Consider the following 21,615-nt stretch of genomic DNA (forward strand, 5'->3'; position numbering starts at 1 on the left):
GGTGGAGTCGCCATCCCTGGAGGTATTTAAGGAACGTGTAGACATGGCACTTCAGGGCATGCTCTAGTGCCCGAGATTGTTGGTTTGTGTCTGTTTGTGGGTGGGGTGGGGTGTGGGGTTGTGGGTGTTTGTTTTGGTTTAGTTTTGGTGTTGTGGTGTTTGTGTTGTTTTTGTGTTTTTTTTGTTCGTTGGACTCAATGATCTCAAAGGTCTCTTGCAACCAAGAAGATTCTGTGATTCTGTGAAAAGTTAGAAACTGCTGCAGAGCTTCCCTGAGCACAAATAAGGAATAAGGAGGCATCCTCCCTCTTTGATGTCCCCTCTCCTCCTGCATATCCAGGAAAATAAAGTGGATGACTCTACTTCCAGACTGGCATACCTCGGGTCTTTGAAGGCCAGCGTATCTTTTCACAGAGATGGATTTGTTTCTTTTTTTACAAACCAGTCCAGCAGAAGTCTCTACATATTTTCCAGATCATGTGCAAATGTGTGGGAGCTGAAAGTCAGGCAATGTGAATGGACAAAAAAGCCATTTGGTGACGGGTAATGTGTCCTCACTGCGCTGCAGACCGAACCCGCCGTTTCTGCAAAGGCGGCAAAGCAGGATCTTCTCCTTACTTCAGCATACATTTTACTCCGTGCCTCCTCCCCATAAACCCTGGACTGAGAAATTCTCTCACACCATTCTTAGCTCTGGCAAAAGAGGTAAAATTTTATTCCAGCACCTTCAGATTCAAAGGGTTCGAAGAAAGGTCCTGAAAAGACTGTTCTGCCCCTCCATATCTGAAATGGCAGGTGGGATGAGTCTGTCCACATAAAAAGTCTGGCCAGAGGATGAAGTGTGGGTTGTACGGAGCTGCTCCCCAACACTTGGCTGCTTCTTGGTCACACAGGCACACCATTTTTTCACATCGATCTGTCAGGTTATCTGCAAAAGAAAATGTGAGCAGAGGATGAGAGATTATGTATTGGATGAAGGTGAGCAACAGTTTTAAGAGGAATGGTTCCCTAATAAAGCAATTCTTCGGGAACAGAGGCTGTGGGAGCAGGAAGAGAGGAGGACCGATATGTTGTGTTGCATGTAGATCTGACCTTCCCCCATTCTGTCTCTGTCAACAGGTCTGACCTTACCTGTGACCAAGAGCATCAGAAAGTAGCAGCTAAATGTAAATTGGCAATACTTATAAAAATCTGCACAGCACAGAGCCCTCCCCGCTTCTAGAGCTGTGCGACCAGTGGGAGTTTAGTTCAGTGGCCAAAGCTAAAAAAGAAAATTATTTTAGCTTAGCCTGAGATAAAAATATTCAGGTTTCCCTCAGTCAGTCAATTTGCCTCCCAACTCCTCCTTCTGCAAATTTGACCGATTTCAAAAGAAAAGATGATGCTTTAAAAGGAAGAATCTCCCAGAGGGACATTCGGAAACCTGGGAGCATAAAAGAACCCACCGGGCATCCTTTACTCATGCTCCATGAGTTGCTCTTACATCTCTCTCTGATCATGGCAGAGGAGTCAAGAAACTCTGCAGCAGGGTCAGGCACCTGATTTTTGTGAGTCAGCAGCTAAAGAAGCTGATCAAAATCATACATATGGAACTATTTATAATGCAATTATATGACTACATGACTAGGTAAGAACCATATGGTACATCAAAGCAACTAGCTCAGGTGGCTACATTGCAAATGACCAATTTTAGGTTAATGAACCCCATCCCACCTATGGATGGCTATAATGCAGTTGTTGGGCTAATATTACTTAAAAGCACAGTGCCTTGTTTATTTGAGGCTGCTACTGTGGAATATCTAACACCCCCCAAACCCTGCACTAGGCAAAATTTGAAGTGTAACTTCACGCCAGTGCACATGGGCTTTGCTCCAGAATCAATTGCAATGAGTAGAGGAATCCTTCCAGATTTCACTGGACTTTGCTGGGTCAACCCTGTATCTGATAAATAAGAAGAGCCTATATTTTTTAAGCTTGTCTGAAGAATCACATTTATCGGTAAAAAGTGTTTCAAGGATCCTACTGATGAGGACTCAGCACTAATTCCATTTTTTTCTTAACTACCAGTCCTGCCTGATTTTCTCCATGCTCACTACTCCTAGGGTTCTTCCTATGCTGTGCCAACCACTGTCCATCTAATATGAGTACAAGAGTCTGGCTTGGCAGTCGTTTCTGTTAGAGCAGAATGATTTTTTTTACCAGCCCCCACAACTTACAACCTTTTCTATATTCCAGACATTTATTGAATGGAATTTGCCTACACATGATGGCATACCTGGACTGAAAAATATGGTTTTGCCATTTTTTTTTCATTCCACAAACAAAACTGCCTAACAGTAGCAAAAGGAGAAGTCCCAAGTAAAATGGGTTTCTATTTAATTTCCCTGTTTGTGATACGGTGCCAGGCAACAGGCATTTATTTCCTCCTGCATAGAAAGGACGGTGCAAGCAGTTCTGCTTCTGAAGTTTCTGGACGTCATTACCCTAGGCCCAGCAGGCATGCCTGGAAATTTAATTCTTCATCCCTTTTGTTTGAATTGGATCAGGCATCAGTCATCTGTCTGGACTTCTGTAAGGCCTTTGACATGGTCCCCCATGACATCTTTCTCTCTAAATTGGAGACAGATGGATTTGATGGGTGGACTGTTCAGTGGATGAAGAATTGGTTGGATGGTTGTATCCAGAGGGTAGTGGTCAATGGCTCAATGTCCAGATGGAGATCAATGATAAGTGGTGTCCCTCAGGGGTCCGTATCAGGACTAGTACTGTTGAATACCTTCATCAATGACATGGTGTACCATCAGCAAGTTTGCAGACAACACCAAGCTGAGTGCTGTAACTGACATGCCTTAGGGTCAGGATGCCCTCCAGAGGGACTTGGACAAGCTCATGAAGTGGGCCCGTGTGAACCTCATGAGGTTCAACAAGGCCAAGTGCAGGGTCCTGCACCTGGGTCAGGGCAACACCAATATCAATACAGGCTTTGATGGTATGAGGACAAGTTTTACTCTCACATGTTTCTTTTCAAACTTTTGAAGTGTTCTACAATGGATTTTACCATCAGGGATTTTTTTGAGACTTAGAAATAGAAGTGACAAATTCTAAGATTTAAGTCATCTGGTATATGTCAAAACAAACTGGTGTGAGCAGCTGAGAGGCTGTGACTGTACAATTCAAGACCTTCTTGACTGGGTACCAGCTGTAGAGCTGAGCACAGCCTACACTTGCTGTACGCCTGAGGCACTTGAGAGCATTTGATTCTGCAAGCTTCAAAATTCCCGCTGGAGCCCTCGGGCTTTAGGCTGGAGCCCCACATGGGGCAGAGATGCAGGCTGGCACCCTGGTTAACCTGTCTTGCAGCCATGCAAAATAGCATTGCTCTTCTGTAGCAGCACATAACAGTAAGTTAAAAAGTCAACAGTCCGCTGGAGGGAGGGCCAAAACTGCCACAGGAAGACCACTCCTGCAGACCACTGCACGGCTGTGGGAAGAGGTTGGTGAGGAGCAGCCATGCTTAATGCCAGTGAGTGGAGATCCTCCAGAGGGGCATCTGCATCCCTGCCAAACAAAGATGGCTTGTGGGCTCCATGGCCCCCAGTCCCAGTCTTCAGCCTGGGGAGGACTCAGGTTACCTGGAACGGGTGGTGCTGGGGCTCCAGCCTTCCTTCCAGCTCCAGCAGGCCTGGTGATACAGGCAAGGGGTGGGCAGAGATCTTGGAGGAGAACCGATGTTGCCTAAAGCAGCTTTGAAACCAGCTTGGCATACAGAGACCTACCTCTGAGGCCCATAAAGCTCTTCAGTCAGCCTAGTGCCTGCAGAGGAGGGAGCAAAATGAACTCAAGGTGAGGGAGCATTTCCTTACCGCATCGCACGGTGTTCTGCTCACACACCCACTGGTAGCGCTGCGCCTTGGGGCTGCAGCCTTCCTTCTCTGCCTTGTCATAGCAGCAGTCATGCCTGTGGCAGCACCTGGGAGAGAACACAAGGTAGAGTTTGGGCGTCTTCCTGCATCCTGGAGTATGTTTTGCTCAGGGCTGTTTGCCCATACTCCACTCACATACCGCTCACCACAGCAATGTTTGCCCCAACCAGTCAATAAATCTTCTGTTGATGAACCAAGCGCCCTGGCATCTGTGTGGAAGTTCACACAGCTCAGGAGTTCATTAATGCCGTATTTGCTCCCATGGCCACCGTGCTTTTTCCTCGGAGCTTTTGCCCTCAGAAAGGCAGATGGGGTCAATACACGGTAATCTCACTGGAAAGGAGCTGAAGCATTCCTATGAGGTGTGTGATTGCAGCTCACCAGCTTAGGCTTAGACCCATCCCAGACTTTGGAGTTGGGATGTTTTTTGCCTTCCTCAGCATCACCAAGCAGCTTCATCTTTTCAGTTCACCTGGACCTGCCACGTGCTTTTTGGCCCATCCAGTTTCTGAGGGTTCGCTACAAACTCATCAGCCTCCATGGTGGAATTCATATCAGTTAACTTCAGATCCCTAAATGTAAACATCTACCTCTGTAAACATCTACATCTAAACATTCTTTTTATGCATGTCTGGGGCACAGTTATTATTATACTACCGAGATCTAACAGGTGAAAAACAATGCATTTGAAAGTACAATTGCATTTCATTGACCACAGAGGGGGTGGAGGGTGACTAGCTCAGCTGAAGAATTTTGTCCTACAGACTAGTCAGTGAGACAATTCCCACTGTCAATTACTTCAGAATTTATGGAAAACTTGATCCCACTTGAATTTTATTCTGCTAGTTTAGGGACTCAAAATACACCAAGAAAAGATTCAGCTCTTAGAGAGGTCCCGCGCCAAATAACAAACGTTGTTTCAGCGAGGATGTGAGGTCAGAGGCTGGAGCCAGAGAGGAGTGACCTCCTGCATTTCCAGAAGTTGTCCCTGCAAGATCACTGGGACTCTACAGAGAAACAGCTCTACTAAATGGGAAGCACCGAGGCAGGATGATATTAGGGGTAAATGAAGAGCAGACAGCTTTTAGAGAAGCTCTTCAGTCCTAGATATGAATCTGTTCAAGAACTGGCCAAAAGGGAGCATGGCTGTGCTGATTGCTAATAGATTACCAAACCCAGTTGAAGACTTTGATTGTTACCTTCAAGACCTGAGGCCAGTGTACCTGAAAAGCCAATAAAGGTCTGGGATCCATCATTATGTCCCTCTGGAAAAGTGGAACAACCCTGCAAGAAGGATAAAGATTTCTTGTGCAGGAAGTGGGGCTTCTTTGGGGACCCATCAGGAGCTGCTAGTACCTTACTGGAGAGCCTGGGAACATCACAAGCTTCCCCACCCTCTGCTGCAGGAGGATTTTGCCCTTTTAGGAATTGTTTTACGGATATGAGGGCTGGTGGGCTCCATGAGGTGATAAGCCCAGGAAAAAACTCAACAATTTTTTAAGTGTAAAGACGGTGATCCTCCACTGACGCAAATTCTAATAAAATCACTGGAAATAGATCAGGTTAATCATGTGAAAGAGACAACAGAATCAGACCAGTCAGATCAAATTCATCCTTCATGTAATCCCTGTGATTACACACAGGCTGAATTTAGTCCAGTGTGCTTTCCCTACTGACTGAGCTCTCAATTTAGTAGTTAAAAGTAGCAATTTCATCCCACAGACGAGTCTGCAAACTAAATGCCTTTTTTTTTCTCAGCTTGCAAAGATGAAACCTGTGTGGTGATTACGACCAGAATACTGCATCGTGAAACCTAGAAATGTGAGTTAGCAGTAGCAGACTAGTACCTCCTTCCATGCCAGCTCTTCGAAGGACTTCAGAATGGGACTAAGCCCTATAGGATATACATATCTAGAAGCTTTCCCAGGAGGAGTTACAGCAGTTGCTGTAATTGAGAAGACCTTATTCATCCCATGGAACCAGTTCTGTTGGATGTGACAGCAGTAACAGGCTGTGGGTCAGATCTTTGTTGGTCTGGTAACATCTCTCTGCTAGGCTTGTCCTGAAGAGGTTAGATGTGAAAGGCCAAAGGAGAGAAGAATTTTCAGCCTTGTGGAAAGTGTGAAAGTCTCAGCTTTCTCCAATGTTTGAGTCCCTATGCAATAGGTCATGATATAACAGAGATGGACTACAGCACTGAGCTACAACTGGGTCCTGTGTCATTTGGAGGAGTTGGTGTAGCCTAGAGCACCCTGGCTAACATACCTGAAGCTGCAGTGCAGCCTCATCCATCCTCAGGGGGATGGTAGATAGTAGAGCAGGCCCATCATCGGCATCTCATATATGGGACACAGAGCACAAGAGGCCACGGTGGAGAGCCACGAATCAGGCTGAGCTGAGTGGGAGTGCAGAATCACAGGGTTTGTGAGGTCTGGGGAGTCAATCAGTAGTCAAATTGGTAAAGCTGGTGTCAGTGACGGAGGAGGAACAATGTGAAGGCAGACTGGCAAAGGGAGAAGTTAGGAGCCTGCATGCCAAGGGAATGAAATTGCTCTTCATGGCGAGCCAGAGGGAAGGAACAGAAAAAGAGGTAAGAGAAGCGAGAACAGATCCTGGAGTGCACAAAAGGTGGTCCGTGAATCAGGAAAGGACAAGCAAATGAGCACCAGAAAGGTGTACTAACTAGCTCTGAGAACTCGCTGCTCTTTAGTTGGCTTGGCAAAATCAGAGGGATTGTATAAATTCTGCAGGACCACAGAATTTGGGGCACAATTCTGCTTCCCCTTACCCCAGTTGCTCCTGGTGATACTCACAGCTGCAGTGGGGTGACATGTGGCTTACACCAACACAAAGCGAGAAGCCATTGGCTCATGTTTTACAAACATCTCTTTCAGATGCGCTGAAAGAACTGCCGGGGAATGAAGACTGAGGAATCCTACCATTGTCTTTTGCCACCTTCAGATGGTCTCTTCCTGGCTGGAAATGCCCTTTCCTATACCTGCCTCACAGTGTGATGTTAAGCTTTTAATTATATTTTAATAAGGCAAGCGCTCAGTTAGACCAAAGCAAACAGTCAGCCAACACGATGGCAAGGCACTGGTCAACAGGTATGGAAAACAAATACAACCGTGTCATCTAGTTAGCAAGCAACCTATTCATCACGTCTGGGCTAAGAGACAGCCTTAATGGCTACAGACAGCTCCGGCTGGCCCACAGGGATCAGCTGGTCAGACCCCTGCCGTTAAGTAAATGCCATTAAGGTAAGAATTTGTCACGTTGTGTGTGTCACAGTAACAGCACAGCCACCACTGTGTGTCCTTTTGTTCTGCTTTAACTCAGCAAGTGAGGGGAAATCTTACCCTTCCCTATGAATTTGCTGGGACTTAGATGAGCCGTATATGCCACCCTGCCTTTCCCTGCATTCAGGGTTTTCAGGGAGATGTTGAGCACCTTCATATAATCATAGAATAGAATCACCTAGGTTGGAAGGGACCTTTCAGATCATCTAGTCCAAACATCAACACAACACTGGCAAAAAACATCACTAAACCATATCTCTAAGCACTATGTCTACCCATCTTTTAAATACCGCCAGAGATCGTGACTCAACCGCTTCCCCGGGCAGCCTGTTCCAATGCTTAATAACCATTTCAGTGTAAAAATTTTTCCTAATATCCAATCTAAACTTCCCCTGCTGCAGCTTGAGGCCGTTTCCTCTTGTCCTATTGCCTGTTACTTGGGAGAAGAGACCGACCCCCGCCTCTCTACAACCTCCTTTCAGGTAGTTGTAGACAGTGATAAGGTCTCTGCTCAGCCTCCTTTTCTCCAGGATAAACAATCCCAAGGTCCTGCTTGAACAAAATGGGTGCTGCAGCAATCCCAGGGAGCAGAAAGGGGAAGGAGAAACAAATCCATTGACTTTATGCAGAAGAGATGCCATTATGTTTTGAAGTGATGAGACTGTGAGAGTGGAACAAAAGGGAGAAAGTAATTACTGACAACACACCACATCAAAGTCAGTTTGTGGAGTAAACCTTATAAAAGGATTACCCACTCGATGGCGTTTTTTCTTTTCCCACAAAAGAGAGGTCCTTAGAAGCACTCTAGCCTTGTCTAGACAGATTGACTGAATTACTCACAAGAAAATTACTCCTCTTGTAACGGTCTGGGTTACAAACCTAGAAGTGTCAAGGGGGTGAGTAATTTCAAACAGTGTTTGTCACTCATAGCCAGTAGTTTTGCCACTCTGCTTCTTTCTTTTTTAGAATGGCAAATACAGAAAATAATGTGGTCACTTTGACAGGCATGGGGTACTCAACCACACTGATTTTTGCAGTAATTCTCAGTAATGGATATCAGAAGATTCCTCTCGCAAACATAAATGGAAATTTTTAGGGCTAAATCTAGTGGGGCATTGCCAATTCTTCCTTTGCTAAGAACCTAACTGAAAACTTTTCTGGTTTGGTTTTGTTTTGTTTTTTATTTGTTTGTTTTCCTAAGCATTGCAGCTAAGGAATAATAACGAATGCACTTTAAAGATCAAGCTGCCTTTTTACAAACTATCTGGTGTTTTGAGGCATTTTCAGTTGCAGAGTCCTCCTTTGCTGCCGTTAGGATAAAATCCACATCCCATGGAAATCACACAGCACCAGAAACACTGGCTGATGAACACACGGCCATATTTTCCTCCCTCTGTTTTTCAGGAGTGCTGACCACTCGCATCTCCCAGAGTCACCTAAACTTAGGAGTCACCCAATGTCTGTGGAAAACAGCTTTTAGGTGACTCCACTCAGCCCTTTGGTAAAAATACTCCAAATTAGTGAAGTTCTGTTTTACTTTAAAGGCTTGGTTATGAGAGTTGGTAAAGGGCTGTCAAAAATAAGAACCACACTTATAGACAGTGCTGTAGGTGGTGATAGGCAGGTCAAGCAATATTAGTGAAAATTAAAAGTAGTCTCTACACCTGAAAGCTATGACACTTTGTAGGCAGTTATTCATTATTTGTAAGTCCCATATTGACTGTTTCATAGATGAAGTGTTTCATAGGTACAAACAAGGGATGTGAAGAGAGGGCTTTGGGAGGGAAAATTCTCACTGTGTTAACGAAGATATCTCCACTAATTTTAAGGGACACTTGCTCTCCCCACTGGGGAGCTGGTCTTTGGCATGTTTTCCTCCTTTTTTTTTGCTTTTTCTGCCCTGACCACTCAGCGAAAGTTTGGTTTTGTAGCAATGTGAAACGTCTCCAACAGCTGGATATTCTGGAAAGCTTGGTTTCCTTCCCAGTGAGTTGCACGCTGCCTTCACCCCTGCTAAAAGCAGTGCTGGCTTATCAGTAACACCTGCGCTGTTGCCTGTAGACAAACAGACAGACTTGTGTGCTCTACCTTTGAGGTTTAAAACCAGACAAGATTGCAAATAAGGGGCTCAGAGCACATCAGAGTCCACCATGCTCAAGATTTACATGTATGCTAATCACCAAGTACAAGAAAGAAACCTTTGATTGCAACGCCTCCTAGACTCATTGCTTTTAGTCTTGGGAATAACAAACACAGTATCTTCCCCACTAACAAAGAACAGGGTAAATAACACCATGCTCTGCCCTGGTGTTGTTCTTCCTTGATTCAGGGTGAACCAACAGGCAATGAAGGCAACAGGTTTGATTGCTCCTTGCAGTGATCTCGATTTCTTCCAGAGGATAACCAGTGGTATTCCCATGCTGCCATTTTCAGGACCTGGGTGAAATAACCCTCCAAATACCTTGTTCACGCCCCTGTTTTTCAGGCAGGCCTTGCTCTCTATGAATAAACATGCAGCTATTTCAGGAAATAATATCCTGGTTCCTCCTTTGCCCTCCACCTCATATGGTACAAGGTCCCAAGAGCTCTGCTCTCATCCAGAAGCTGGTTAAACCCGCATTCAAACCCCAAATGATACATGGGTCCTCACTCACAATTCCCCAGTGCTGTTCGTATATCCTAAGTTCCCCCCTCCACAAGGCAGTAACAAGTCCATGGAGTCACAGGAATATGAACAGGGAAGGCTGGGGAGATCTGCACTGCTTCCAGACACATAGTTGAGGTTCTTCTTACCAGTCTGTTTTATCTTTAGGCCAGCCTTGTCCTCCCAGTCCACAGTAGCATCCATAGCCAATATATGCCAATGGAGACCGTCCCGTGCCACACGATATAGCTCCTGCCAGTTCGATGATTCCTCGGGTGTGCAGTGAATGGGATTTTCCCAAAGCACCTTTCCAAACTGCAAAGACAGAACACGGCCTCACACAAGGATTAACTGCACCTGGCGCTGATTTTCTTGAAGTCTTTAAAGAGAGATTTTTTTGGTCTTGGCTGGTTGGTTGGGTGCAGCCTTGATGCTCGGGTTAGCCATGACATTCACCTTGCAAAGGGGACTCTGCAGGGGCCTCACCTGAGGGCTGGGCTGTCCAGGAGGCAGGGGCAGAAATACGCAAGCTGGGTATTTCTGCAGAGGGAGCTCAGTTCAAGCAAGACTAATTAAGCTCTGGTGTGCTAGTGTGTGATTGCCGCTATATTGCACCTGGGAGCAGTGTGCCTGGTTTTGCAGATCATGGAGCCCCCGAGCCGTTAAGCTTTGCAGGGCCTGTCCCAGCACCGTGCAGAGCTAGCTGGGCTTCGCTGCACCCCACAGCTCCCAAACCTGGGAGAGCTTACTAGCTACGCTGTGGTCCCAGGCGACACGGGAAGCAGCAGAGGACAAGCACACAACCAGACCTAACCTGGGCTCTACATTAAAAAAAAAAAAGAGGTTTCAATGTTGCCCAAGATTTATTATAGTAGCTAAGTTTCCCCTACTATTCAGCATATTTTAACCCATTCTCCGGATGTCAAAGAGCTGACAGTACTATTAATTTGCACACAGGCATAGATACAAGTGCCCGAGCCCTTAAGATATACTTTGTCAAGGATAGAGTACCTACATTAGCCAAGATGTATGTATATCAGTTTTGAGTGTTTGGAGGTGCTGGCTACATTTACATCTGCTTCCATTATTACATTCCATTTAAGTCATAACATCAGGTTGGCTGCATTAATTTGGAAAAATAAAAAGAGGAGCTCTGTGTCAGCTGAAGTGTGCAGATGGCCACCCAAACCGGTCTGGAGTTTTTTTGGGTTATGAGTCTTTCAAACAGTGTCGTACTTTGGCAGGGGCTTGGACTAGATGATCTCCGAAGGTCCCTTCCAACCCCTACCATTCTGTGATTCGGTGTGATTTCACATGGGATTTCATTTGCAACTTCCTTAGAAACCGCAGGCTCTACCTTGCAGTAACTGTTACAGAAACCAAGAGTACCCTGCCCCTAAAACTCAAACCACTATCATGCTCAGCTGAAAACGTCGATGTTTACAAAGTTAACGATAGCAGCAGGTGGGAGTATTTATTGCCTGCCTTTACTGTGAAGGACCAAGTGGGCTTTGCACTGCTCTACGGTGCATGGTAACACCACTTACCAGTAGCATCAACCCCCTCAGATGACTGCCCAACCCATCCATTCGTGCCATCCAAAAAAGAAAAGCCTGCCTGCATGGGGTGGGGGGCACTTTGCGGCAGGCTGGGAAGGAGAGGGTGGTGACGCCTGGGATCTGGGAACCTGCCACCAAAGTTGCTTTGCCATCTGCCCCCGGCTGCTGCAGCACGCTTGACCTCTTCAAAGTGCTATGCAAACATGGACTAATTAATCCCCTAAACCACCCGAGGACTCAATACTATTATTAAAACTGTTGCTTTCCTTTTAAAACCTCCCCTCTAATCCCCTTCCTTGGGCCTCTCCCTGCATCTCCTGGGCTGGCTGGCCCTCCCAGCCTCATCCAAACCCCCTGCAAGGACAAGGAGGGTCTCTCCCCGTGAAGGACAAGGCAGGGGCTTTGCTCCCTCTCTGCATCCCAAGTCCCCAGCAGGAATGAGCACTTCCCTCCACCATTTTTGGCCTAGTGATCAGTGCCTCGGACCATCCTGGTGTGGGGGGTTTCGCACAGCCTCCTTATGTTTCCCGGGGCATTCCTAGGGGATTAAATGCACATTCCTGTAAAAGTAACCACGCTGCTCACCTAAACACTGCTTGAGTGTTCAGGTTTCGTGCTAAAAACGCATTAGGCGGGTGTTATTCGAGACTAAAGAGACAACCTATTTCCCTTGTCTAAACAGCCAGGGCTCCGGAGTCAGGAGCTGGCTCAGCTCTCAGGCTCCCCAGGGGAAATCACAAGCAGCGAGCTGCTCTGGATTTTGGGTTAAAAATCATGCTTTTTTCAACCTGTTGCAGTTTGCAGACCCTGAAAATGTTCCAATGTAGAAAAAAAGTTCTTTGTAGGCATTCAGGCCTCTGATGAGCAGCTTGCATTTTTTTTAAGCCGTATTTCGCTGACCTCTTAAGCCAGGACTGCTAGACTTGGTCTGTTGGCCGCTGGCTGAAAAGAGCCGAGGCTGGTGTAAGGTAACTGCACCTCACCCAGAAGAAAAAAAGGCCATTCTTCTTTTGGGGATATCTCTGAGGATCAAAGAACTGTAATTACAGTGAGGGCTGCTCATGAAAGCGGAGAGAAAGATCCAAAGGGAATTGAGTCCAAGAGATGGTGCTTCGGGCTGCGTGCTCCGCAAGAGCTTGAAATAATAACACAGGCATCCAGGTGGCCCCTGATGTTCCTGTTTTGTTCTTTGAAAGCTGGCTGGGTTTTGGGCTGTCGGTGGGTCACTGCAGCTGAGAGGTCAGCCCCAGCAAACACATTTCAATATTCAGGTGCACGGCTAATAACTTGACCAAGAACCGAAATTGCTTTTTCTATGCTGGGCAGCCAAGCCAATGTGGCTTCTCAGAGAGCCTTGAAAAAGTCCAAGGCTCCACAGCAGCCTACATGGAGCCTCATCTCCCATTAGGAGCATGTTCTATCATTAGCTATACTACTAACGGGGCGTTTTAGCAGAGAACATACCTGTGGGGAGGTAAGCTGGGGTGGATCTGACAATTTACACTATTTCCTGCTTAAACAGGCAGCCTTTGCTATAGATTAAAGCAACATTTGGGGGTTTAGTTTCAAACTGTGCTGCAGGTTTAACCTCAGACCTGCCAGTTTAGTGTTGGGTTGTCTCTGTGTGTAGGGGGCTTTATGTTAGCAGACGTTTTAACACTTACATTTTAACATTTAGACATTAAGGGGGGTTTTTTAAGTTTTTTTAAAAATTATTTTAAATTGAGATGAATTGAAGATTGCTTACTTCACAGTCACTGGTATAAAAAGAGGGTATTTCTGTGAAGAAACGTAGAAGACAACATCGTAGCTGAAAACTATCCAATAAGAAAACGACCCATGTTTACACAGCCCCAGCTCTGTAAACTGCCAGGGACGCAAAGCGGGCAGGCAGCTCCCTTAACACAGCCCCTCACTATAAAGTTGAAATGAGTTGAAAAGCAGTGCTTTTATTTTTCTCATTTGGCCACACCACACCAAGGTGCCTGCTGTGAAGCAGGCAAAGCTGACAGCAAGGGGAGAGGCTGCCCCGGGACAGTGGGGAAGGCTTGGGGAGGGAGAAGGACCAAGAGGTGGTACTCACCTGCCTGAAGCAGCATCAACATCAGCAGCAGGCGGGATCCCATGGGAAGATCGCTCCCGTCCTCCCGTATGCCAGGGTTTGGCTGCCAGGATGGCCGGCAGCACCTCGCCAGGCTGCCAAGCGAGGCGAGGTGTGGGTGTGCTTAACAATCCTCCCGGCTGCTGCTCCAGGGTTTATATAGACATGGCTCTGTGCCCGTCTGAAGCGAAACACCCTCTTCGGCGGGCTCCTGGCTGCATGGGGAGAAGGCGAGGGCTGGCTCTGTTTGCCGACCATCGCCTTTGGGAGGGAGGGAGGGAGGGGCTGCTGGAAGGGCATTAGGCTGGCGGTCCCCAGGACAGCCCCAGACACCCAAGGCACTAAGCCGGGCTCCTTCTTTAAGCTGTTTGCTCACAGACCCTGGTTAACCTCTGAGTAGCTGCGGAAAAAGGAAGCCTGCAACCGGGCTTTCTGCGGCTTGGGCTCGCTGCTGTGGCGTCCCCCTGGCAAGGATTTTCTCTTTTTATAGATTGCTCTTTCCAGGGTAATTTTTTTTTTTTCAATTATTTTATTTTAAGACTTATTATTTTTCACGTTTAAAAAAGAAGAGACAAAACTATAAAAATCCAACAGAAAGAATACTGTTAGGTGCAAGTATCTAATTATAAACTGACCAGTAGAGCTAATTCTGTGCCACTCCCAAGGGAAAAATACCCTCCTGGCTTGTTGCTGCACCTGACCAAGGCTAATTAATTTCTTGGAGACTTGTCAGTATGTGAGTCCTAGCCACAGCAAATAAACCAGACGTTGGGGACGGTCCCACCGGGCCAGCCGTGCTCTGGTCACAGCGGGCAGCAGGATGGGAAAGGTGGCCTCCCCGTCACACACAGGCAGCTTGAACAGGAGGGATGGCCACGCTTATTTTGCCTTTGGGATTGAAACAATTTACCCAGCCCTCCAGGGCTTTAAAACCCCTGCCTTGCTTGGTACAGCAGCCATCCATCCACCTTGTCGGGCTCCAAGCATCTGCCCCTTCTCTGGTGTGGGCATGATGGGCAGAGCTGGCTGCTCTGCTGGGAGAGGGAGAGGAGGGGATGAAGGCGGCTTGCCCCTTCCCCTTCTCAGCAGCACCCTTTGCCCGAGTTTCCCGTGGTAAAGCTGTGCCTCCATTCTTAGTGGTGTGGTTTTAAATATTTTCTTGCTAAATATTGGAACTCGAATCAAAGGTCGGCAGCAAGTCATTGACAGGGCTGCCTTCTGCTGAGACCAGCCCCGCCGCAGCAGCTGGCACGCTTTGCCCAGCAAGTTTTCAAGATCAAGTGTATATCAGGTGCCTTTGATACAGGGCAAAGGAGACAGCAGACCTGGGTAAATCTCATGACAACCATGAGCCCAAAATCCCTTGCCCCCCACTGCAATGGGCCGAGGGGCTCAGGAGGAGCTGCGCAGCTTACACCTCCTACCTCGGAAACTCCCTTCAGTAATTATACATTTACTCAAGTAATAATGCCAAATCCTATGTATGTGAGCGGTTGCTGGCTAATATTTAACCTTAAGAATATAAGTTTGCGGAAGGAGGATGCTGGAGGGCGGGTGTGCTGCATTCGAGGGCCCTGTGGATGGAAGTCCTCAAAATGGGAAGTGCAAAGAAAGCAGCAAGCTTGGAAATACCGCGTGGGGCCTGGCTGAACAAGATGGCCTGTCAGAGCAAGCTCCATCCCTGACAGATGCCTGGCGGGCCCCGTTCTTAAGTGGGGACGAAGGGGGAATTGTGAGGAACCTCTGCAGATGCTTTACAGGATTCCCAGGGTCCCCAAGCCTGGGGAAGCGCCTTCAAGTGTCCAGAGTGTCTACTCTACAACTTGGATTTATCAGAGTCATTTGGGCTTGAAAACCTACATTTAATCTTGTTCTTTCAAAGCCTTCCTGAATTACAAACCTGATCAAGAAAGGCATTAGAAATTTTCAGACCACACTTCAATTCTATTCTTCCCTTTTTCACAGACCTCTGCCCCCAAATAATAAATGAGGTTTCTGTCCTCAGTTCAGCAATAAACACACAAAAAAAAAAGAAACACAGGCTCCTTTGATACCCAAACGTATCTCCAAAGTTGGAAGAAGACTTTTGCATGGTGTTTGGGAGGGATGCCCAAATTCAAACTCAAAATGGGAGTAGAATTAATATATTGTTTCCTTGTGATGGTTTCACATTGCTGACTGGTCAATTTCGTTATTTATCTGTGCAATTATTGATTACTGCTGCCTAAGTTAATCAGCTTATTTATGAAATAGTATTAAGTGCTAATTGTGGTGTTACTATGTTATAGCAAGTGCACCGGGATCATAAAGGCATTTGTATTAGCATTTAGGGAAACAAAATCAATTCCCTGGTCCTACTCCTTCACGTGCATTTTGGATGTTACCTGCTTGAGCTCCACTTCTTACTAGTAGCCAGAGGCAGCACACGAGGATGTTTGGTATCACCTCAGCAAACTGAGCTATACAGACTACTGGCTCCCCAAAACTGCATAAGGAATAAACTTACTTTGGGCCTCAGGTCACTCGCATGGGGCAATCAAGCCGTACTGTTGGAGGGCTATTTCTTCAGATGAGCTCTGAGCTCTGCTGCAAAGAGTTCCCTTGGTTTGCAGCACCAAAGGAGCTGGTCGTCCGGGATGAGACTACCTCATGCTCCTGGGCTGCATGTTATTGAAAGATACTGTTAAGGAAAATTTTCCAGCTGAAAGGGAGAAGGATTTATGAGGATTCCACAGTTTTTAATGATGTTTACCCCATGAGGTTCCTATGTCAGATGTTCCTGTAGAAGCCAGGCTGTCCTTCATCCCATAGAGGCTGTTCCTCCTTAAATGAAATACCCAGCCATCTCTGTGATGTCACCACCAACCACAAGATGAGGTCTCTGGTCAGCACCAGCAGATTCAATGATGCATTTGCTGACCAGGCCAAGGGCTTTTCCCATGAGGGGCAGAGGGTGCTTTCCTACAATATTGCAGGTGTTAGAGGTTCCCTAAAGGAACTGCCCCCCACAAAGACTAGTTTATAGGAGGATGACTCAAGGATACAGAATGACAGTTTGGGTAGTGGGAGCTAGAAGAGAAAAACAGTTCCAAAGGGAAACAAACTCCACATTACCTGTTCAGAGGGAAAAAGACATATCTAAGACTGCCACATGATTTGTGGTGACAAAACTATTTACATAAGTAACAGAGTTACTATAACAACATATTAAGTAAACAGTGTTATTTAGTGCCATCTTGCATGGAAGGTCTGTCTACACCACACCTTAGTGATAATACAGCCTAGTCAAACTTTGACGAGGAAAGACATTTTTATTATTTCTAGTTTATAACTCAGCCCCAAAAGAAAAATTATTTTTAAGTGGCTCCTGGTTTGAGGGTGTCCAGTATGTATCTCCTTGAGCTTCACTGCTGCTGTGGCCCGGGTCTCATCTTGATGGTGGGATTTCTGAATAGTGAAGCTGGATGACTCCAGCCTGCAGCATCCTCTCAAAGTCAGTGCCTGATTTTGTCTACAGTCAGTCACGGACACACATGTATTTATAATTCAGGTGATGAAGAAGTAAAGCCAACTCTCTCGGGCTTTTGCTGTGGCAGTTTTCTCCCAACACAGTCTCAGAAGGTGGTGACTCCTGATCTGACTGTAGGGGACCTTCCCATCAGAAGCAATTTCCACATAAAATGTGGCCCTTCTGCACACTTGCTTGCACTCCTCCCATGAAGCAGTGGACCTCATGGCCTACAAGTATAACACTGTTGGAGGGGAGGCAGGCAGAGCTGACATGAGTCCTGTGCTTGGGATATACGAATGATGGATAGTTGAAGCAGGGGCTGAAGTGAGATGCTAGGGAAGCAGTACCTTTTTCTTTATTAGCGTTGCTGGATGTGGGGCAAACGTATTGTGCGCCAAACGCTAGGGAAAAGCTACACCACCCCAGCAGGCTCCTCTCCCTCCTCAGGGTGCCTCCAGCGCTCGTGAGGATCTGTTGCTCCTCAAGCTCTGTTCATAACACACAAAACCCAGAGCCACATCCCTTCACATATTGCTTCCCCAAGGCGTGGGGAGACGAGACGTAACCCATGGGAGGGAGATGGGGTGCAGGTGTCCCCTTGCTCTCCTCCTGCTCTTTCATTAGGTGGAGAGAGGTTGTGAGGGAGTGCAGTCACTGCAGGGGGAGACTGGCCTGGCTGCCTCGTCCTCTAGGCACTGGAAAAGTCAAGGCTTTTCTGACTTTAACAATCCAAGTGTTAGTGATGCTATCTATTATGCTCCTCAGAAGCATCCATTTCCTAGTCTGGTCTGCCTGTAACTCCGCTTTTGCTGCAGAGCAAGCAGTCATTCTGCTGCCTGCAGGACACGCTCGCTCAGAAACAGAGAGGCTCTCGTGTCCTCCAGAAACCATAGGGCTTCGGTGGACATCACATAACCTAGTGCTTCTGTCAGGGCAATGTGACCATGACTCCAAAAAGTTTTTTAAGACTGCAATGTCCCTTGGCCACAGGTAGCCAGGACATCAGACACACAGCATGCCCTGGCAATGCAGAGCATGCTGCCATCACCACCTGGGGGCATTGCTGTAGGTACAAAGCAGGGAGAAGAGCATCTCCTCGAGCCAAGTTGAGCACTGCCCGTAGTGATGCAAAGGTACGGATGAAAACAGGCACACGTTATCAGCTGAGCACCCTTAGACAGCTGGCTCTCATTTTAGAGCCCCAATAACATTTCCCACGTAAAAGAGAGGATATATTAGCAGAATTAGAGTACACCTAAGACAGAAATAGACTGAATAAAGGCTTCTTATTTAAATACTGACACCAACTCAGGCTGCTTAGTTTATGAGATCCACCAGGAGGCTGGGCTGCTTCATCCAATAGGAGTCCCAGGGAACACACATAGAGATGGACATACACTCTGATATCCAAGACAAGTTCCTGGAATGCCTCTGAATTCCCTGAAAAGGAATGGCTAACATAAATATCTGTATCCATTTAACAGGAACCCCTGTCAGAGACAAAGCTAGAAGAGTCATGGTACCAGTTCATACCAATGACACCAAGATTCATGATATTCATTCAGACTCTGAAGCCCATTAAAATATTTGTTTTGATGTGTCAGTGTTTTGAAGTCTGTTGTTTAAATTCATAGGCAATCTTCAACAGAGCAAAATTACCATGTTCTTTTCTAGTTGTAAAGATAATGTAAACAGAGGTGTGTTCATAGCTCCTCCCGGGAGACAGCAGAAGGGATAGCCTGGGTGGGGAAGGCGTAATACAGATCAGGAGCACATAAAATTCTTATTCCACTTTTTCAAGTACATTTCAACCCTGACTATTCTAGACCACCATCCTCAGTCAGTTCTGCTGGTATATTCCAGTGCTGCCCATCTATGCAGTCTGCTGTGCACTGAGTCATCTCCTCCAAATGCCGTCCACTTTAGCTTCTCATTTCCCCTCTGTTCAGACTTCATTTTCTTTTTTTTCAATTGCTAAAAGTTTTTCTGCTTCTGCACTTGCCATCTCACACTTCTCTCCTTCCACCTTGTGTCCCAACTTAACACTTCCACCTACAACATCGTAAATAGCTGGTACTGTCTCAAGCCTCAGGTACCAACAAGAGACAGAAAAGTGCTTTTTTATTGAAGGCCTCCATTCATAACAGCAGTCGGTCTGTCTAGAACATGGAGCACCTGGGAGCTCTGAATCTTCCACTTTTAAGAGGATGTGCAATTGGAGACTTCCTGAAGAAAAGGAGATCTATGTTACACTACCTCCACTCCATTATCCAGATTGCTTTATTAGGGTGCATCCAGTGTACAGATTAGTGTCTGTTATGTCTGATACCTAAGCATATAAAGAGAAAGCCAGTAACAGGCTAAATTTTAGATGGTGTTCCTACTCGTACAGGAAATGTGAAATCAAGCATTCCCTGAAGGTGCTACTATGATTCATGATCTGCTTTGCTGTAGCCTTGATGAAGGCTGGCAATGATCTCAAGGTTACTGCTGTAGATTTATTAGGAGGAGTGCTACAGAACAAGAGTTTAGCTTCTCTTTTCTTGACATCAACTACTGCTGCATATGGCAAGTTTTTAAGTGATCCTGGAATCCCTCCACTGCTGGTCAGGCCAGGCTTTTGCTAACTCCCACAGAGACTTACGGTTAAGCTTATATTTATTAAAGTACTCTATCGGGAAACTCTTCCTTACTATTTCCCCAATCACAATCCCAATTATCAAGCCCAAGCTCAAAAACTGTACTCTGTTTACGGTTAATATTGCTTCACAGGCCCTTCAAACCCTCTGTCTTTCTATACAAACATACAACCCTGCGCCAACACTCATATTTGCCGCCACCTTGTTTTTGTTTCATGACTCATCACCTCTTTGCTGCTGCGGAAATTGTTGTCTTCTAGGTTTCAGACTTGGTATATAAAAAGGTTTGGAAAAAAAAAGAAAAAAACATCAGAATATTCAAGAGAGCTCCGCCTTTCAGGAGGAAAAGAGGAGATGGCCCTGCAGTTTGTCCTGCTGGGAAGGCAATGCTCTGAGCTGGTCACTGTAGTCACCTAGTTGGTTTGTGTTTCTTTCTTTTCTGACCAGCCCCCAGCTGAGGGCTCACCGTGGTGCATTACATCTCACTTTCAGGCTTTGCACTTTTAGTGGATACCCAACCACATCTGCAGTCCCAATGCCATCCTTTTCTCCCTCACATGACAAGGATTTATCGGATCAAAGCCTGTACCTTTGTGCCCAAGGACAGGTTAGGCGAGGACAGGATGCTGCTGTGCTCTGAACGCTGAATAGTTTAGTGCCTCGTGTGACCAACAGCCCCCAAGCCATAGTGAGAAACTGCCAACACGGGAAGCTCCCAGCCCCAGAGACATCTCCTCCATTCCCAGTAAAACTGCCTCTCTTATGCTGAGCAAATAATCCTGCCAGGGCATTTTGGTTATGATTTCATGTAGTCTTTTGCTTACTAGTATAGGAAGATTTCAACCTTTACCTGGCTCATCTTTCTGTTGCTCATACCAGTCCTGGACCTTACAGTAAACTTAAGACCACACTGAGGGACATACATAGTGTAAATAAAATTGTAAGTGCTAATTTGTCATTAGTATGTTGTTGTTTGTGACGTGGTGGAACGAGATCGCAGGCTGTGCCTGCTGAAATGCCTTATCGCTTCATTGGTACCAGTCACCGCTTGGGAGTTCAGGAGTTCACGCAGTTCCCAGCACACCAAGAAACTGCCCACAATAAGAATGCTTGTATTGTTAGCAGGAAAAAGATCTGCAGCGATAAAGAAGTAGTTAAATTCGTGTAGGGTGTTTGGCCTTCTAGGCTGGGTAGAAAAGAGTAGGTCAACTCTATCTAGCCCTAGTTAAAATGGCTCCAATTTGCTTCAGTGCATTTTCCCCCAGTTAAGCCGCTCATCCATACCCATCCCACTTTGTTCCGTTGTACAGTTGGAGGTTGGGCATTTTCATTGTCTCTTTTTGCGTCTTGTCCCCATGTGTATATCTCACTGGACGTCAAGTCCCTGATCTCTATCACAGTTGTATTTGCACAGAAAGCAGCATCCGTCTCTGTTCGGAGGCATTCTTCTCGTTCCGAACAGCTGACACATCTTGCAATGAGCTCCTGAACTCTCTGACATAAGATTTATTGAAGGTTTCAATAACTTCATAACTGATGCTACATTGGACACTCAGTCCGTAGTGATATTGTAGGACACATAAGGCGGCAAAGCTTCTCTTCAGTCAGAAGGACAAGAGTGAACACTGGTAAAGCTCATGACACTTCTTTGCCTACTCACAGTAGCTTCTGCCTGGAAATTAGCTCAGACATGGCTTGACTGATATTTACTCCTACTTCTATTGGACTGAGGACATAGACTTGCTTGGTTCTTAAATTCTGCTGTTGGGCAGGCAGCATATTACAATATGACAAGAGCTACAGACACACAGGGTTTTTGTAGTGACTTCTCCAGACTTGTGTCATAGATCTTGGTGATGAGCAGGTCTGCCATCTATGATGTTGCACTTATTCTTCAAACATTTTAGTTTCGCTTTGTCGGCTCCTTCTAGGAGACACA

At 46.3% G+C, this 21,615-nt stretch overlaps 1 protein-coding gene across 1 annotated transcript; it reads right to left on the bottom strand.

Annotated features, from left to right (window-relative positions):
• Positions 1–713: 713 nt before the first annotated feature.
• LOC141474648 (phospholipase A2-like) lies at positions 714–13,551 on the bottom strand. Its single transcript, XM_074162689.1, has 4 exons — positions 13,509–13,551; positions 10,016–10,181; positions 3,864–3,970; positions 714–928 (listed from the first exon to the last, which is right to left on the bottom strand). Exons 1-4 carry the CDS (start codon positions 13,549–13,551, stop codon positions 714–716), a joined length of 531 nt encoding a protein of 176 aa, XP_074018790.1.
• Positions 13,552–21,615: the final 8,064 nt, after the last annotated feature.

Source organism: Numenius arquata, chromosome 1 (assembly GCF_964106895.1).
Source record: "Numenius arquata chromosome 1, bNumArq3.hap1.1, whole genome shotgun sequence".
Taxonomy (NCBI): domain Eukaryota; kingdom Metazoa; phylum Chordata; class Aves; order Charadriiformes; family Scolopacidae; genus Numenius; species Numenius arquata.

Coding starts and splice junctions, on each gene's coding strand:
- LOC141474648 (XM_074162689.1), bottom strand. CDS start 13,551: ATGGGATCCCGCCTGCTGCTGATGTTGATGCTGCTTCAGGCAG. Junction 3,971..10,015: donor CCTAAAGATAAAACAGACTG/GTAAGAAGAACC, acceptor GTTCTCTCCCAG/GTGCTGCCACAGGCATGACT. Junction 929..3,863: donor GCAGAACACCGTGCGATGCG/GTAAGGAAATGC, acceptor TTTCTTTTGCAG/ATAACCTGACAGATCGATGT.